This window comes from Emiliania huxleyi (genome assembly GCF_000372725.1).
Source record: "Emiliania huxleyi CCMP1516 unplaced genomic scaffold EMIHUscaffold_79, whole genome shotgun sequence".
NCBI classification, from domain to species: Eukaryota; Haptophyta; order Isochrysidales; family Noelaerhabdaceae; genus Emiliania; species Emiliania huxleyi.
This window is the reverse complement of record NW_005196094.1, coordinates 36,147-53,625: the sequence shown is the minus strand read 5'-3', so window position 1 is coordinate 53,625 and position 17,479 is coordinate 36,147. Positions and strand designations below refer to the sequence as shown.

Below are 17,479 nucleotides of genomic sequence, written 5' to 3'. Positions count from 1 at the left end.
GCTGTCACCTGTCAGGAACGCTGTCCTCTCAAACCGGACAAACGGAAACGCTCTCGAGGTCGAGCTCTCACGCGCTGTCGCCCTCTCAGCCTATCTCCCAGCCTCACGGGGCACACGGGACACGGCGCTAGGATGGCACGGCACTGATCAGTGTCCGCCCTGTGTGACTGTGTGGAGTGCGTGCTGTGTGTCTCTCGCTGTCACCCCCATGTGCCGCCGCCGTGGCCCACCATCCACCACGCACCCGCTACCTGCCCCGTGCTTGCTCACACGCGACTCCGTGTCCCACCACGTTGCAGCTGTAGCTCCAGGAGCCGCCTTGCTCGCCCGCCGAGGAGGTGAAGGGAGACTGCAGCCACCCCAGCCAGCGCCAGGCCGGCGAGGACGGCGGCGGTGCCGTCACGGCGGGCGAGAATGGCGGCGAGCACGGTGGAGAGAAGAGGAGCTGCTCGGCCTCTGCCAGGAGGCGCGGCTCCATCGGCGGCGGCGGCCCCTCGGGCGGCGGCGGCCCCTCGGGCAGCGGCGGCTCCTCTGGCAGCGGCGGTTCCTCCTCTGGCGGCGGCGGCTCGGGTGGCGGCGGCGGCTCCTCGGGTGGCGGCGGAGCTGCCTCGAGAAGCGGCTTGGCCGGGCACGATGGCGGTGCGGGCAGCGGCGGCGGCGGCTTCTTTGGCCGGCCTGCGACGGAGCTGCGGCGGCGGCCGCCTCCGAGCGATATGCGGCCAGAGGCCATGGCGTTTTCGAGCGCCAGGCTGCGTTCCTGCAGGGGCGAGGGCGGCGGCGACGAGGGCGGCGGCGGCGGAAATTTTGAGGCGGCCGCGGCCGCTGGCGCCGTCGCGGTGGGGGCGTGGCCGTGGCCGGCGCTGCACTGCCGTCGGTCGCGCCAGCGGCGCTGCAGCCGCGAGACGTTGGCCTCGCAGAACGCGAGGAATGGGTTGCTGCCGGGCGTGCGAAGACGCTGCGACGTCGACGCGCGAGGAGTGGTGGCGGGGGCGTCGCGCATTCGAAAAAGGAAGAATCCGCCGCGCGCTACACGTGCGGAGCACTCGCTTCTCCCTTTGTGTGCGTACCTTGCAATGGTACGTAAATTTGGATAGCTCCCGAGACACACGACAAACCGCGCGACCCTCTGCGAGCGGGGAGCGGGGGACGGATACACGGGCGCAGCGAGGGGGCGGGGCGGCCGGGCCGAGTCCTCCTCTAGGAGCCCTTGGACTTCTTGATACCCCGAACCTGAGATGGGGAAGGGAAGGGCGGGGGGGGGGCAGGGGGGGTTGGCGGCGGCGGCGGCGGCGGCGGAACCGCACGAGGCGGGCGGAAATGGCGGGCGGCGGAGGTGGCGGCAGGTTTGGTGGTAGGCGGCGCTGCGACGGTCGCGGCGGCGGAGCGCCGAGGCGGCAGCGGCGGCGGAGGAAGCGGCGGCGGGGGGTGAGGGAGCCGGGCGCGGCGCGTCTATTCGCGGTGCTAACGAGGATGTGGCGCGCGCGCACCTTCTTCATGCGATTCTTGCGCTCCTTCCGCTGCTTGCGGGCCGTCGCCTTGGCCTTGCCCATGCCAAACTGCGGCGGGCGGCGGGCGGCGCGTGAGCCACACTGGTGCCCGCGACGCGGGAGCGAGCGCGGCGGCGCGGCTCACCCGCGTCAGGAGGTACTTGGGCGAGTACTTCTTGGCGGCCGTGAGGCTGTCATAGATGAGGCCAAAGCCAGACGAGCGGCCGCCACCAAAGGCAACCTTGAAGCCATAGAGCAGCACGCACGAGGGGTCGGCGACCTGCGCGCGCGGCGGCGGCGGGGAGCGCCGTCGGCCACAGCGGTCTCGAGCGCGAGGATCCTCGCGCGCACTGGGGGGGGGGAGGCCATCCCGCAGCCAGGCGGCGCAGGCGCAGAGGCGCAGGGACCAAAGCGCTTTGGCAAAGCGCCGGCGGCGCCGTGCAGCCTGGCGCAGTGAGCGCCGACGGACCAGCGACGGCAACCGGCCGCCCTCCGCGCAGGCTGCCGGCGGTGTGCGGCGAACCTTGTACATCTTCGCGAGCTTCTCCTTCAGGTCGTTCTTTGACACGCCGGCGAGGCCGGGGTGGATCACCTCGCACACAAATTGCTTCCGCTGCAGCAGCCGGTTGGTGACGAACTTCTTTGTCCTGACGGTGACTGCGCCGGACTCCATGCCGCTCGGCTGTGGCTGGCGGCGGCGAGGAGACGAGGGCAGCGCGCTCTCTGAGGCTCTCTGCGGCTACAGGCACGCGGGCGGAAAAGAAATCGTTTTGCCCCACCATGCACCGTCGCGATGCGCTCCCCGCTCCCGTTCCCCTGTGTCCCTGATCGTCCTACAAGATCCTGCTTGTGCAGGTGGGGACCCTGTCCTTCTCCCACCCCTCGTTTGGCGTGTGCGTTGTATTTATTTATTTATTATCCCTCCCTTGGGTTGTCTCTTTCTTTCTTTCTTTCTTTACCAACTGCTGGAAATGTCGTTTGCCTCTGGCGCTGCTCTCTGCACGTGGCAGAGGGAGTGGAGAGAGCACGAGAGCGGCACCTATGAGCGCCGCACGTTGTTCGTGAGGGGCCCCTTTCCCCCGCCTCTGTGTGCCTCTAAGAGCGACTGCCCGTTGCGCGTTGGCGCGTTGCCCGATGAGATGACACCAGAGGGGGAGAGACGTTTTAACGCCCCGCTCGCGGGGCATCGCCATCCCAACCCAGTTCCCGCCGGTGGGAGACCCGCACCCCCGCGGCGCCGTGCCCGCACACACAGATCGCTCATCGGCCTCTCGCTTCCGCGCCCCTTTTGGCCCTCTCGTTTGTCATATGAAGAGACGCTTTTCCACGATACGTACACAGTATCAGCTATCACGTATCAGAGGGGGAAAAGGCTCTGTGCCGTACCCCTGTGTAGTGTGTTACACAGAGCTCACACAGAGGCTCTGTCCTCGGACAGCGCAGGCAGGAAGTTGCGACGGGAGCACGCCAGCAGGCCGATGGGACGAGTAAGCAAATATGCCCGCCAGGGCGCGGTGCGCTCGGCCCGCTCGCACTTGTAGGAGCACTTGGCGGCACGCCGGCGTTGAGACACACTCCGCCACAAAACCGCGGCGCGTCCCCACATCCACCGACCATGCACACACAGCAAGATGCCACACCGTATGCCTCTCCCCTCTCTCTCCGACCCACCCCTGCAAGGGAGTAGGCCTCGCAGCACGCCCTGCCCCGCACTGCACACGGAGCGCAGCGCTGCACACCCGACCCTGCGGGAGGGAGCGCCCAGAGGGCGCGCGACCGCCGCCAGCCACCCTCACCTGCGGGCGAGCAGCGGGCACGTGAGGCGCAGCTCTCCACGCCGGCCGGCCCCACCCCTGCAGGCAGCCTCGCCCCCTCCTCCCTCCCTCCCTCCCTCCACATGCGCACCGTCGGCCGGGCGACGCCCGCGAAGCTGGCCGCGAGGCTGGCCGCGACTGGATCACGTTCTCGACGTAGAGCTGCTGCCAGCTGGGCGCCTATTGGCGGCGGCGGCTCCGCTCCCCTCCCTCCCCGCGCCTCGCGCCTCGCGCGGCCGACGGCGGAGCGGTCCGCCTCTGCTCGGCAGCCCGGCGCGCCCGGCCAGGAGAACAGTGCGCCTACTCGCCCATCCGGCGGCGCGTGAGGCCGTCCCGTCTCGGCAAGCCCGCGGCTGCCGTGGCGGGCCACGCTCCGACGGGCAGGTGGTCGGACGGGTGCGTCTCGGACGGCATCGCCTTGGGCTGCGGCGAGCCCGCCTCGGCGCAGACGGGCATCGGGCGGAGGCAGTGCAGCGCCGCCGAGTGCCAGACGAAGTCGAGCACGCGCCCGTTGCGAAAGCTGCGGCCGGAGGGAGGGAGGGAGGGAGGGAGGGTGTTGAGGGCAAGAGGGCGGGGAGCGGGGTGCCGAAGGGGTGCCGAAGGGGTGCCGAGGAGGGCGGAGAGCGACCCGCCGCTGCGCACCTCGCGCGCAGCTGTGGCCCCCAGGGAGGGGACCCGTCTCGGTAGGCGTCGCGGAGAGGGAGGAGCGGGCTCTGGTACGGGGCCGAGCCGGCGCGCACCTTTGGGGGCGAGGGGGAGGGGTGAGGCGGAGGGGCGAGGCGGAGGGGCGAGGCGGAGGGGCGAGGCGGAGGGGTGAGGCGGAGGGGTGAGGCGGAGGGGCGAGGCGGAGGGGCGAGGCGGAGGGGCGAGGCGGAGGGCTGGCCAGAGCCGGGCTAGGGGCGGGGAGGGAGACGGGGAGGGAGGGGGGAGAGGGAGAGGGAGAGGGAGAGGAAGAGGGAGAGAGATGAGGGGAGGGCAGGAGGGGCAGGAGCGCACCAGCGGCACAGACTCGCCGTAGGCTGAGGAGCCTAATCTCGGGTGATCTCGGGTCATCTCGCCGCAGGCGGAGGAGCCTGCTCTCGCGCGATGGCGGCGGGTCGAGCTCGGACGCACCGCAGCGAGGGCGGGGTGGTGGAGCTGGTGTCGGGGAGGTGCGGGGGAGGTGCCGGGTAGGGGCTGGGTAGGGGCTTGCGGCTCGCCTCGCTCGTGCGGAGGCAGGCTTCCTGCGGCGCCGGGAGGGGGCGGGTTGGCGGGGAGGGGGCGGGAGGAGAGGCGGGCAGCGAGGGCGGGAGGAGAGGCGAAGTCCGAGAAGAGCGCGCCTGTGCAGAGCAGCTGGTGCAGCGCCGACCGGCGATCAAAGTTGAAGTCGCCGGCGATCAGCACCGCCGGTGGTCCGCTCCGCTCCTGCCGAGCGGGGGAGGGTGGCGAGTCGGAGGGCTGGCGGTGGAGGAGCGCGGCGCGTCGCGTGCGCCTTCTCGTCGCGCTGCTGCAGCAGAGTCAGCCGACGCAGCAGCGAGCGCAGCTGGAAGAAGCGTTGCGACGCCTTCTCCGCCCCCGCCTCGAGGTGGACCGAGGCGACGTGCAGCGGCGCCGCAGAGTCGGCCGCGTCGAGCGACTCGAGGACGGCGATCAGCGCGCGCGAGCGCGACTCGGTCTGCGTACACCGCAGTGCCGCCCGCCGAAAGAGGACGGCGTTGGCAATCGGGTGCTGCCGCTGCGTCTCCTGCAGTACGCCGCTGTACCCCAGGCTGGTGAATCGACGCAGGAGGCCGTCCCACAGCGCCACCTCGACCTCCTGCAGGCACACGACATCGGCATCGAGCCTCCCGAGCGTGGCGACGATCGCGGCCTCGCGCTTCGGCCAGGCGAGCGTGGCGGGCGCCACCCAAGGGTAGCGGCTCGGCGGCGCGAAGGTCGGTGCGAGGATGTTCCACGACACGACGGAGAGGCTGCGGCCGGCGCCGAGAGCGAGTGTCGCGAGCGCCAGCGCCATACTCGTCACGGCCGAGAGAGCCGCGCTAACGATCGGCGCGAGGCACAAAGAAAACGCGCAGCGTGCCTCGCCGGCCCTGGATGGGCGCAATGGGCGGTTACTGACTGCACTCCAAGTGCTCCAAGTGCGCCTTGGGTTTCCTCCCCCCCTTTCGTGCTCCAAGTAGAGACCGCGACACCGGGGCGCGTGCTCGGCCGGCGCCGGCGGGGCCGCCGCCGGGGCGCCGGGCGAGATCCTGGTTCGTCCGATTGTGCCGATTCACAAAACTTACGTCGAGAAAGGCTTAAGAAAGAATAGAACCGCACAATGATCAATGTATCTCAAGGGACAATCGGGGTATAAGACCCCAAACACAAGAGCCTGAGGCGTCGAGAGACCTGCAGCACGACGACGGGGGGCGGGCCGAAAGCGACTAGTGCTGTGCCGGTGGCGAGTCACTCCTCGCGACTCGCCTCAGCCCACGTCGAACCTCCGTCGGGCCGCGTGCGCGTGCGCAATCTCTCACTCCCCTCCCTCCTCTGGAGAGGAGGGCGAAGAGTCGGAGCTCCGCAGCAGCCCGCTCGCCGCGTCGCCTCTCCTCCGCGACTTTTCGCGCACATTTCTCAGCAGCAGCGCGGCGAATGCGACGTACACTGCGCCGGAGAGCATCACGACGACGTACCTGTGCAGCGCCGCGCCCGCGCGCGGTGAGCGCCGGGCTACTCTGCAGAGGGGAGAGGGAGAGGGGAGAGGGGGTGGGGGTGGCGCGTGCCCGCGGGGCGAGAAGCGGTCCGCCGTGGCCGTCCGCCCGAAGTAGGTGAGGAGCGGCCCCGCGGCGAGAGGGCCGAGCGTCGAGCCGAGGAAGGCCTAGGGGGGTCGGGGCTAGGGTCGGGGTTGGGGTCGGGGTTGGGGTTAGGGTCGGGGTCGGGGTTAGGGTCGGTTAGGCGCCGAGCCGAGGAAGGCCTTGCGAAGAAAAGGGGAGGGGAGGGGAGGGGAGGGAGGCGAGCGCAGAGCTCTTCCGATCGGGGAGGCCGTCCACGCATCTCGGCCACATCTCGGCCACATCTCGACATCTCGGCTCCATCTCGCCGAGACGCCCCAGACGCCGAGCGACTGGGCGGAGCTCTCCGAGGAAGGAAGCACCTGCGGCGGGTTCGAGCCGGGACCTCTTGTGCCGGGTTCTTCTCACGCCGCGGAGGCGAAGGGCCCTCGGGGTGGGCGGGCGGCAGCTGGGGCGGAGAGGGAAGGGCCGCACGTCGCACGCGAGCGCATAGTCGACGGACAGGAACACGCCTGTGTGCGAGGAGGCGGCGGGCTCGGCTGCAGAGAGGGGCGGGGCGGCGGCGCGCGCCCCTCCTCGTGCCGTTGCCGCAGCCGTAGGCGACTCCGAGCACGAGGAGCACCTGGGGCGAGAGGGGCCTCGGCCCGTGAGGGCGTGGCACACGTCGTATCTCCCCGCATCTCCCCATATCTCCCAGGAGACCTCCGCCCGTGACGGCGTGGCACACGCAGCGGAGAGAGGCGGGCGGCTGCAGCGTGAAGCCGCTGCTAGCCCTCCCCCTGCCCCTCCCCCTGCCCCTCCCCCTGCCCCTAGCCCTAGCCCTAGCCTCGCGCCTCGACCGGCGGCTGCAGCGTGAAGCCGACGTAGACGGCGCCCATCAGCGCGCAGGAGGCGTACACGAGCGGCTTGCGGCCGAGCTGGTCGGAGAGGCGGCCGGCGGGGAGGGCGACTGCGGCGGCCGACAGCTGGCCGACCATCGCCAGCAGAGAGGTGTAGAACTTTGGGTCTGCGACGCGCTGGACGTCGCGGAGCATGAAGAGTGAGAAGGCCTGCGGGTAAGGGTTAGGGTAAGGGTTAGGGTGAGGGTGAGGGTAGGGTTAGGGTTAGGGTTTGGGGTAGTGGCGGAGCATGAAGAGTGAGAAGGCCTGCGGGCGGAGGGCGGGGAGAGGCTCTGCGGAGGAGCAGAGGTGTGTGGAGGGGGCCGCCGTGCGGAGGAGGAGAGGGCATCGGGCGGCGGTGTGCTGCTGCACGGAGCTCGGCTCTCTCTCTCCTGGATGGAGATGCCCATGTAGTAGAAGGTTCGCGTCACAAAGACCCAAAAGAAGTCGGGCGAGCCGCCGACGTCGATCGAGCACGAGGAGAGCATCTCGCGGCAGCGCACCGGCGCCGCCTGCGCGGGTCCGCGAGCGGCGTCAGGCGCTCGGCGCCGCGCCGGCAGCAGCGCAGGGCTAGTTGGCTGCGTCTAGGGCAGCGCTAGACGGCAGGGCGGCGGCACCGAGAGGAGAGGCGCCTCGGGCGCCGCAACGCAGGTCACGCCCACGGCTGCGGCGGTGACTGCGGCGTAGAGGCCGTAGGCGTGCGAGACCTGCAGCCGGAAGCCAAAGAGCCAGAAGCCGCCGAACGATCCGAGCATCGACATCGCAGCCATCACGCCCGACGCCAAGCCCATGTGCGCCGGCGGGATAAAGTCGGGCAGCAGCGCGGTGTAGCACGAGTAGATGACGTTGACGCCCGAGACCGCGGCCGTCAGAGCGCAGACGTACGCCGCTCCAAGCCGCTGCTGCCGGCAGAGCCACATGGCCCCAAAGCCGCTGCACGCCAGCGCCGCGCCCGCCAGCATGAGGCCCCTCCGCCGGCCGAAGCGCCACGTCGAGCGGTCGGAGAGGTAGCCGACTAGCGGCGCGATCAGCTGCGTGGCGCCGGTGGCGGCGAGCATCACGCCGAGCATAATGGCGTCATCGCGCGGGAATAGGAGCTCGGCCTCCGACGGGAGCACAACGATGCCAAGCGTGGAGACGACCAGGCAGTACGAGAAGCCAAACGCGTTGAGAGCGACCAGGAAGATGAGCCTCGGCGCAGGCTCCGCGAGTCGGCCGTCCAGGATCGGCAGGTACTGCAGGTCGAGGTTTGGATTGGAGCGCCGCTCCATTGGCCCGCTCGACGCCGTCGCCCTCGCTTTCTGGCTCGCCGGCGCCACCACAACCGCGAACTGGCTTGCTCCCAAAAAACACAACCTACACTTCTTGTTGGAGAGTGTGAACTCAAACCTACTTCCTGACCGTAGCCTGACCGTCCTTGTGTGACCGTCTCATGTTTGGTTTCTCATGTGAGAGAGTGCGTCGTGTTTTTGGATGTCCGCTTTCTCTCCTGCCGCGCACTTACTTGTCATCGACTTGTATCCGACTTGGTGGCTGTGGTGATGTAGCGATGGTGTGGGTCTCTAGTGACCTATACAGCTCCTCCGTGTTCCGTCTCCTGACATGGTACCGACCGGTGAGTGCACGGAGTGAGCAGTGCGGCACTGAGGCCGACATGAGAGCTGGTGCGGCACACAAGCGAGATGTGTTGCCGCACAGCATTTCCGGCTTACGCTCGATACGTTGGCTGGCACCATGGGCACCTGCGCGAGCCGTGGTGATTGGCTGGGCACAGAGGCTCGGCGCACGGTGGCACAGCGGCCGCCAACTGCTTGGCTCGGAGGCTAAGCAGAATGAGTACAATCGCAACATCAACTTGGGTGCTTGCGGATCTTCTGCGACAGAGCGCGTCTCCGCCAGCACTGCGGCTGGGTGGACGCGAGTATCTCCTCTTTCTTCTCCTTACCGGTCCGTTCTCCTCGCCTACGGACCACCATCGCAGCTGCTGCCTCCGCTACCAGCTCTCGGGCTGCTGCAACGGCAGTTACCGCAAGGACCTCGCACTGAATGTGGACCCTGCCTTTCGCCGCCGCTACTCCGACGTCGCCGCTCGACACGACCGGAGCTGTACGCGATGAACACGCGACGATCGACACGCCCTCTCTGCCTTGCGTGGCGATTACCACGTCGTGGGGGAGTTGGGCATCTGTTCGACGTGGCAATGCCACTCTACCTCATTGCTGTCTCTTCCTCGTCTCGCCTCCTCGCGCTAGCCCGTCCCGCTGTCCAACGCCTCTGGCAAGAAGTCCAATGCGCCTCTACGAGCGTCTCTGCCGTCTGGACGTCTGAGACTGAGCCTGCCATCTCCGACGTCGGCGGCCCGTAGCGCAACATCAACGTTCGGGGCATTGAAGATCGTCCTCACGTTCCTGATGCGCTCATCAACGTCAACGCGGCGAGGCCTCCCAACGGCCCAATCGCCGCGCAGCAACGGGGCGCCCCCGCTGCCGCTCCCGCGCCCGCCGCTCCCGCCGCGCCCGCTCAAGCCGCCGCCCCGCGACGCTCAGCCCGGATTGCAGCTCGCGGCGCGCCATGACCGAGCTCCTGTTCATTATCTCCCCTTTCTCTCTCTCCGCCCACTCGCCGCGCTTTGACCCCTTCACTGGGTCATCTTAGCGCGCAAGTCTTGCCAACAAGCAAGACCATCCTTCGCGAAGACGCAAGGTTGGACGCTTAGCCAGCCCCGCGAGACGCCGGCGGGTAACCGGCATACCTACGCTCAGACACATTCACACTCTGCTGTTGTTGTCTGCCGCATCCTCATTCATGAAGACTGCGGAGACAATGGGGGAGTGTTGGAGAGAGAGCTCAAACCTACTTCCTGACCGTAGCCTGACCGTCCTTGTGTAACCGTCTCATGTTTGGTTTCTCCTGCCGCGCACATTGTCATCGACTTGTATCCGACTTGGTGGCTGTGGTGATGTAGCGATGGTGTGGGTCTCTAGTGACCTATACAGCTCCTCCGTGTTCCGTCTCCTGACAGAACTGGCTTGCTCACAAAACAAACGCGTATGCGGTGAGCCAATGGCACGCAGGCACGACCTCTGCGCGCCTGCTTTCGAGTGATAGCAATGCGTACCAAACCCCGATTAAAAAGAAATCCTAGTCCCCGGTCTGTCTCTCCCCCGCCGCTGTGGCCGGGTGGCTGCTGGGTCCGCGATTTCTGCCGGAGGCATGTCGCCGCCGCTGTGGCGCCTCTACCTGCGCGGCGCAATCTCCAACTCTCTCGGCGGCGCGATCCTCGTCGGCGTCGGCCGCTCTCTCGGCCTCTCGCACCACACGCTGCTCGCATTCTCGGTGCAGCTCGCAGTCTTTCTCGTCCACGGCCTTCCTTTCCGGTCGGAAAAGTTCTACGACCTGAGCGGCAGCGCCACGCACTTTGCCGTCGTCGCGTACGCCCTCTGCTCGCCGGCCCGCCAGCGCAGCCCGCGGCAGCTGCTGAGCGCGCTCTTCAGCCTCGTCTGGATGGTGCGGCTCGGCACCTTTCTCTTTCTCCGCATCTCCCGCGACGGCAAGGACGGCCGCTTCGACGCCTTCAAGCCGTGCTGGCTGACCTTCCTCGGCGCGTGGACGATCCAGGCCTGCTGGGTGAGCCTCATCCAGCTCCCCGTCCTGCTGCTCAACACGCGCGACGACGCGGCACCGGCTGGCCCGCTCGACGCCGTCGCCCTCGCTCTCTGGCTCGCGTGCTTCCTCCTCGAGGCGGCCGCCGACAACCAAAAGTTCACCTTTCGCTCAGACCCCGCCAACAAGGAGCGCTTCATCACGACCGGCGTCTGGGCGCTCAGCCGCCACCCAAACTACTGCGGCGAGATTGGGATGTGGACCGCGCAAGCGCTGGCGGCCACGTCCGCCTTCCTCAGCACCGGCGACGCGCAGCTCCTCGGCGCCTGGGGCTCGCCGCTCTTCACCGCCTTCCTGCTGCTGCGGGTCGCGGAGCCCTCCCGAAGCGTCCCTCTTCCGCAGCCCCGCGCACTCAGCCTTGCGCACACACTCGTGCGTGCTGCAGGTATCCGGTGCGCCAATGGTGGACCGCGCCGGCGAGAAGAAGTGGGGCTCCGACCCAGCCTACCGCCACTATGTGGCCAACACAAACTTCCTCCTGCCAGGCCGGCCTGCTCGGCCGGCGAAGGTCGAGTAGCTGTCCGAGCTCGTGTCACGGCGCACCGCGCGAGCGTCACAGCCGAGCGATCGCACCTCGAGACTCGACGGAGTACACTGTACACACGCGATTGGTAGACGACCCGTGCTCTCTCTGTCTGTGACTGTGCGGAGACGGCCTTCCGGTCGGCTCGCGTGTCGCGTCGAGCCGACCGAGAGGGCGTCTGAGACGTGAGAGAGCGAGCGTTCTGTGTGAAAGGTACGTGTGTCGGCGGTGGACGCCGGTGTGTTCAGTATCTCGCTCTCTCGCTGTGTGACCTGTGACGAACGACCCCCACACAAAAAACCAAACGAAGTCGAAGTCGAAAGTCGGCGCACTTCGCCCACCCCGCTTACCCATGCCCTTACCTTACCTTAATTACCTAGAGCCGTAGCCTGCTCTTCGCTGCACAGTTTTGTTCACCCACCGCCAAACTGTGGGCTGACTGACGGCGCCATCTGCAGCCCGTGGACACGATCCGGCGGCGAGGCGGGGGTGCGCGTCGAAAAAGAAGCGACGAAGACGGAGCGCAGCCCGCCTGCGACCGGCAGCCCCGCGTGCGTCACGTCTCCGCCGAAGAGCAGCGCCGTGCCTACGTGCAGTGGCACGCAGCTGAAGTGGCGCCCCAGCCGCGCCGTCGGCAGGAGTGGGCGCGTGGCGGCCGGCAGCAGGGGCGAGGACGAGGTCCGGAGGCCTACGCTTGCAGCCTCGACGGCTCGGGAGTGGCGTCGGGTGCGGCGGTGTGCGTGTGCCGCAGTTTCAGACCCTCGTGGGTCCTCTCCGACGGCGCTGTTTCCCGCCCAGAAGCCGGTGCCCCCGCCTTCGAAGTCGGTCGACGGTGCGGTGAGTGGGATGAGCACGGTGAGGGCCAAGTGGTCCTTGTGAGCCCCAAAGTAGCCGTCGGAGGTGTAGACGTTGATAGCCGGCTCGCCCTCGGACCACTCCAGCTCGGCGGCCATGTAGAGGTCTCGCAAGCTCGGGCAGCGCTCGGCCAGGTCGGGTGGAGGAGGCACCTGGGTTGGGTATGGCGTTGGGGCTCGAGTTGAGTCCTTGGTTCGAGTTTAGGTCGGGTGGAGGAGGCACCTGGGTTGGGTATGGGGTTGGGGTTCGAGTTGAGTCCTTGGTTCGAGTTTAGGTCGGGTGGAGGAGGCACCTCTGGCTGAGAGCCCTGCGCGTTCCGCGGCTGCCTCTCCTGCCACCCTTCCCTCGGCGCGAAGAGCGTCTCGTGCAGCGAGGGCATCGCCTCGTCGCACAAGTCGAGCACGCGCAGCAGCACCTCCTCGCACGTCTCGACGCTGTCGCCTGTCGTCAACAGGCACCGCTGCTGAGAGCTCGCCGCAGAGGGCCGCCGCGAGCCGCGCCCAACGCGAGCGCGTCCAAAGAGCGACGGCTCCGAGACGGGCAGCCGGGCGCGGCCGCGCGAGGGCGGCTTCCCTCTCCGCTCGACCTGCGCGCTGCGCGCTGAGAGCGCGGCGGAGAGGAGCGCTGCCGCCTCATCGGAGCTAACCACGCCCGGCACGCGAAGGATGCACGCGCCACGCCTAGAGGCAGCAAGGCACGGCTTCGGCGAATCGCGGCGACGAGGCGGCCTGCTTCCCTCTGCGCACCCGAGCCGCTCCCCGATGCTGCCGCGCGGCTCGAGCTGCGGCCCGAGAGGAAGCTCCTCGAAGCGGCCTGCTTCCGGCGCGTCGGCAGGCAGCTGCGAGCGCTCGAGCTCGGCCCGGCTGAGCACGAGCGGCAAGTCGCCGCCGCCCGCCTGTGCCGCCGAGAGCGGCGGCGGCGGCGGCGGCAAAGCCGGCACGAGGATATCGAAGGGATCGCCAGTTTGGAGGCCGGCGGGGACGGTCACGATCAGCAGCTCACCGGCTGGCGTGCTGACGTGCAGCGGATCGCCGGCCGCCACGCCGGCCGGCACGGTGACACGCATCCGCACCGGTTCCGCCTCGGCGGTCGCGGCGATGCTCGGCGGAGCAACGCGCGCACGAATCGAGGGCGAGGCGGAGAGGAAGGCGTGGGACGCGAGAGCGAGCCAGAGCATGTGTGTGCGTTGTTAGGAAGGGTTGACGATGTATGGCCCAAGGGTTGGATTGACGACAGGCGCACTCTGGCGAGCTCTGTGCCGAAGAGAGCAAACGCAGTCCGCAGGGATTCGGCGGCGGCCCAGGGAGAGAGCGGAACCTCAGGCGAGAGAGGCAGGCTGGCGCAAGGTGAGAGCCGTGCGAGCGAAAAAGAATTATCCGAACTGGGATCGCTCCTCATCTCAACCCTTTGAGCTTCGCACTGAAAAATACCGGAAAACCACGTTCGGATCGCTCCTCATCGCAAACCCTTCAGCAGTTCACCTACGGGTTTGTTCGTAAGAGCTACATACACTGAAAAAGAAACAGCGCGTCCTCGCATCTTCGCCGGACACAGCGATTTGTGGGCGCTGCGCACACAGCGGCTCTCCGGCACGAGCAAGCTACACGCCGTGCGGCTGATCCGGACCGGCAGCATGCGCATGCAACGCACGTGCGGCTTCTTCGGCTGCACGCTTCCCGACCGGCACGCCGGACTCCACGCCATCGTTACGTCTGATCCCGGGAGAAGGAATATGCGGAGCGGGCGGCTGGTGCGGAGCGACCTCGACTCTCCCGGCAATATCCAGGTCGGACCCGCTCACCAGGCGGAGCTGCCGTCCTGGGCTGGCGCCGCGGGTCGGGCTGCGGGAAGGCAGCGGGCGGAGGATGTGCGCTTATCGATCGACGCTGAGCATATAGCCGAGGAGGCGAGTGCCGCCCTTCGCTGGGCGGTGCTGCTTGCGTCCCGCACCGAGGGCTGCTCTTCCTCGCTCGACGCGTGCGAGCGTCTCATGCTGAGGCTCGACGACGCCAGCGCTGCGAGGCAACTGCAGCGCCCGGCCGAGCTCCCAGGATCGCCGGAGAAGAATAAGCGGCCGCGGGAGTCGGGGACGCCCGAGAAGAGCGGCGAGGTCGCACAGCCTCTCAGAAAGCGCGCCAGGACGAGCGCCAGATCGCACCCTCCCTCTTTTGTCGCCCTCGGCCTCGCTCCCTGCCCCGTGCCAGCATGAGTCACAGCTCAGCCCCACGCGCATGCACATATTGACATCTCAAACGCCAGGTGGCAGCCGCATTCTGAGCATGCCATTGTGATATCGCATCAGCAGGCACAGACTACACATCAGTGTTCAGGCGCCGAGGCTGGGGGGTGCCTGCCCCTGCCGCCTGCGGTCCTCGGCAGCGACAGCCGACAGCCGACAGCTCTAGATTGTTTCTGTGTGTCTGTGTGTTAGACATCATGAGCATGACATACCAAAGTAAATAAAACCGACACGCCAAACGGAGGTGACCAAACGAAGGGTGCGGGCTGGAGACGAAGGACAGAGCTCAGAGGGGGACACAGGCGACAGGGTCAGGGATCAGGGTGGTCCCCAGACCCCCCAAAAAAATAAAACGGGCACGCCAAACGAGGGGTGGGAGAAGGACAGGGTCCCCACCTGCACGAGCAGGATCTTGTAAGGACGATCAGGGACACAGGGGAACGGGAGCGGGGAGCGCATCGCGACACGGAGGGGGGCTGGGCAGGGTTCACCCACACGACAGGGTCCCAGGGATTCCTCTCTCGTATAGGACAGGTTGCACCCGGCGGCACGGGGGCAGGCGCGGGCCTCCTACTGGTTGCGCTCTCCTAGTTCTCCTGCTCCTGACAAGGGACAGCGACAGGCTCGCAGCACGGTGGACTCCCTAGGGTTAGCCCACGCAAAATTTGAGCTCCACCGAGTTTCTTCTAGTCTCCGCGTCTTCGCCATGGGCTTTGGAGGCGCACACGCTCGCCCGTCGCGTGTGTGTCCGCCGCTTGCGCTCACGCGTCGGCACCCATCTCCCCGCAGGCAAGGGTGGCGCCAAGGGTGGCAAGGGTGGCAAGGGCGGCAAGGGCGGCAAGGGCGGATACGACGAGGGGCCGCCAGAGAGGGTGCTCGAGATGGGGACGTTTGTGCACCCGTGCGAGGGCGACATGATTGTCAAGTCTACCAACGAGAAGGCGCGCCCAGCTGCCGCCCTGCCCCCTCACGGCCGTCGCGAAGCCCGCACACATCCCACGCTCACCTCGGATCCCTACCCACCACAGATCCCGTACTTCAACGCGCCCATCTACCTCGAGAACAAGAGTGATGTCGGCAAGGTGGACGAGATCTTTGGCACCATCACCGAGTGCTACTTCTCGGTCAAGGTTGCGTCGGGCATCGCGGCGACCAGCTTCAAGCCGGGCGACAAGCTCTTCATCAACCCTCTCAAGCTGCTGCCGCTAGAGCGGTTCCTGTCGCAGCCAAAGGGCGCGGGCGGCGGCGGGGGCAAGGGCGGCAAGGGGGGCAAGGGCAAGGGCGGCGGGGGGAAGGGGAAGGGCGGCAAAGGCGGCAAGGGCAAGGGCAAGGGCATGAAGGGCGGCCGGGGAAGCCCCGGTGGCCGAGGCAAGGGCGGGCGCGGCTGAGCCGGGTGGCAGCTCCGGGCGCGCAAGTGCTGCGGCCCGCAACGACAGGAGAGCGAGGACTCTCGCAGTACCGAGTCTCGCGCGGTCACTCGCGACGTTACACGAGAGAGAAAATAGATACATGTACCTAAAAAATTACATGATTTTTTATGTCTTTCTTGTGGTCGTCTGTACTTGATTCTCACATCGTCTGACTTCTCCTTCACGCGCTTCGACTTCGTCTCTCCTCTCCGGCCCGCGGCGCACGTCACGGCCTGCCCTGGCGCGGGCCCCGGGGCTAAAGCCCGCGGTCACGACACCGCCGACCGCAAGGAGCGCCAGTCCGCCTCAGGTGACTCCTTCTCTAGAGAGACGCACCCCTTAAAAATACGGTACAAGTTACATAGACGCCTGGGAACAGAGGCCGGTCCAGGGCCGCCTTGTCGAGCACCCAGCCATCCGCTCGGCACGCCGCCACTAGCGCCGGGAGCGTCTCGTAGCCCGTGTCCCCCAGCTCGAGCCCGGCGAACCCGCTCGGCTCGGCCACCTTGCGACGAAGCGCCGCCGCGCTCGCTTCGCTCAGCTTCGAGTAGCACGCCCTGAAGCTTCCGCAGCGCAGCAGCAGGCGCACCATTGCCAGCGTCCCGATGCGCAGCATCTGGTCCGAGTCGGGCGTGATCGCCGTCCCGAACTCGTAGCACGCGTAGTACTCGCCCTTCTTGCGCGCGAAGGTCACCTCCATCCGGATGAGGGCCTCGAAGTCGCCCTCGGTCATCACGCCCGCCCTGCCGAGTCCCCGCAGCAGCTCATCCGCGGCGATGGACAGGTCGCCCATCGTCAGCGGCGGCAGCTCGTGCCTGCCGGCGAGCGGCACGGCTCAGTGTCATCTGGCCCCATCGTACGCCAACGCCGCCGTCCTAGTCGCCTCTCTCTCTCTCTCTCTCTCTCTCTCTCTCTCTCTCTCTCTCTCTCTCTCCCTCGGCGGGAGACGCGCGCCAGTGGCTGTCGGAATCGGCCGCGTCCGCCGCGTCATTCACTGCCATCCCCGGCCGGCACCCGGTCTGCCGCGCGAAGCACAAGTAGGCGTTCATGATGAAGGCCACGTTCACCTCGAACGGCTCTATCAGCTGCGTGTCCTGCATCTGATACTCTCCCACCTGGAAGAGGTGCTGCCTCGTGCACGGCTTCGTCGTCGCCTCGCGCAGCTCGGCCATCGTCCGCCGGCTCGCCATCGCGCTCGCCCTCTCGCTCGCCGCCCGCTGCGCCGCCTCACTCTGCCCGTGCGACGCGCTCTCCCGCGCCGCCTCGCGGCCCGCCGCCCGGCCGGCGGCTCCCGCCGCGTCCTTCATCCCGCCGCCGCCGCCGTCGTACAGCGACATCACCTGGTTGGTCACCAGCCGCCAGTACTGCCTCGCGTCGCCCGGCATCGCCGGCCAGATCTCGCGCCACACGTGGTTCTTCATGTGCTGCAGCGCGACGTAGATCGTGTTCTCGCCGCGACCCGTGCGCACCGTCGGCTCCTCGTCCCGCGCGTCGCCCCGCTCGGTCGCGTGCCACCGGCTCGCCCTCGGCGGCGCGGTGATTCGCGTCGTTGCCAGCCACTTGCCGAAGCGGATCGTCCACCGCATCGTCGGGTGCAGACCGAGAGCCGTCCGCTGCATCGGCACGCTCTTCCCCGCCGCGGCCTGCGTCGCCAGGAACTCGCGCAGCCGCAGGCGCACGACCCGAAGGTGCGCCGACAGCGCCGGCCCGTGGGGCGCTAGCATCGGCCGCTCATCGCCACGCGCAGCCTCGTCCCGCTGCTCGTCATCCTCCGCCTCGAGGGCGTCCGCCAGCGCGCTGCGCCGCACACCCCGGCGCACAGGAGGCGGCGCCGGCCGCACCTCGGCCGCCTCGGCGG

General features: G+C 68.1%; 7 protein-coding genes across 7 annotated transcripts; 3 read left to right on the top strand and 4 right to left on the bottom strand.

The window, feature by feature from the left end:
* Positions 1 to 1,054: 1,054 nt before the first annotated feature.
* On the bottom strand, positions 1,055 to 2,213 carry EMIHUDRAFT_438529 (hypothetical protein). Its single transcript, XM_005759815.1, has 4 exons — positions 2,011 to 2,213; positions 1,633 to 1,767; positions 1,488 to 1,556; positions 1,055 to 1,230 (listed from the first exon to the last, which is right to left on the bottom strand). Exons 1-4 carry the CDS (start codon positions 2,158 to 2,160, stop codon positions 1,198 to 1,200), a joined length of 387 nt encoding a protein of 128 aa, XP_005759872.1. The 5' UTR covers positions 2,161 to 2,213; the 3' UTR covers positions 1,055 to 1,197.
* Positions 2,214 to 3,601: 1,388 nt separating this feature from the next.
* Positions 3,602 to 5,294, bottom strand: EMIHUDRAFT_218359 (hypothetical protein; the record flags this gene model as incomplete). Its single annotated transcript, XM_005759814.1, has 3 exons — positions 3,602 to 3,739; positions 4,298 to 4,329; positions 4,685 to 5,294. The coding sequence occupies 3 exons, from the start codon at positions 5,292 to 5,294 to the stop codon at positions 3,602 to 3,604; spliced, it is 780 nt and encodes a 259-aa protein (XP_005759871.1).
* A 501-nt stretch (positions 5,295 to 5,795) lies between these two features.
* EMIHUDRAFT_218358 (hypothetical protein) lies at positions 5,796 to 8,203 on the bottom strand (the record flags this gene model as incomplete). The annotated part of the gene is made up of 6 exons (XM_005759813.1): positions 5,796 to 5,955; positions 6,536 to 6,566; positions 6,757 to 6,802; positions 6,894 to 7,070; positions 7,364 to 7,444; positions 7,550 to 8,203. 6 exons carry the CDS (start codon positions 8,201 to 8,203, stop codon positions 5,796 to 5,798), a joined length of 1,149 nt encoding a protein of 382 aa, XP_005759870.1.
* A 1,942-nt stretch (positions 8,204 to 10,145) lies between these two features.
* On the top strand, positions 10,146 to 11,112 carry EMIHUDRAFT_68516 (hypothetical protein; the record flags this gene model as incomplete). Its single annotated transcript, XM_005759812.1, has 2 exons — positions 10,146 to 10,901; positions 10,981 to 11,112. 2 exons carry the CDS (start codon positions 10,146 to 10,148, stop codon positions 11,110 to 11,112), a joined length of 888 nt encoding a protein of 295 aa, XP_005759869.1.
* A 352-nt stretch (positions 11,113 to 11,464) lies between these two features.
* EMIHUDRAFT_438526 (hypothetical protein) lies at positions 11,465 to 12,576 on the bottom strand (the record flags this gene model as incomplete). The annotated part of the gene is made up of 5 exons (XM_005759811.1): positions 11,465 to 11,704; positions 11,775 to 11,806; positions 11,878 to 12,122; positions 12,264 to 12,414; positions 12,487 to 12,576. Coding segments are annotated over 5 exons (732 nt in total), but the record flags the coding sequence as incomplete, so codon positions are not given.
* Positions 12,577 to 13,612: 1,036 nt separating this feature from the next.
* Positions 13,613 to 14,182, top strand: EMIHUDRAFT_218354 (hypothetical protein; the record flags this gene model as incomplete). Its single annotated transcript, XM_005759810.1, has 1 exon — positions 13,613 to 14,182. The coding sequence occupies one exon, from the start codon at positions 13,613 to 13,615 to the stop codon at positions 14,180 to 14,182; it is 570 nt and encodes a 189-aa protein (XP_005759867.1).
* Positions 14,183 to 14,918: 736 nt separating this feature from the next.
* EMIHUDRAFT_218353 (hypothetical protein) lies at positions 14,919 to 15,717 on the top strand (the record flags this gene model as incomplete). The annotated part of the gene is made up of 3 exons (XM_005759809.1): positions 14,919 to 14,952; positions 15,002 to 15,425; positions 15,669 to 15,717. The coding sequence occupies 3 exons, from the start codon at positions 14,919 to 14,921 to the stop codon at positions 15,715 to 15,717; spliced, it is 507 nt and encodes a 168-aa protein (XP_005759866.1).
* Between the last annotated feature and the right edge of the window lie 1,762 nt (positions 15,718 to 17,479).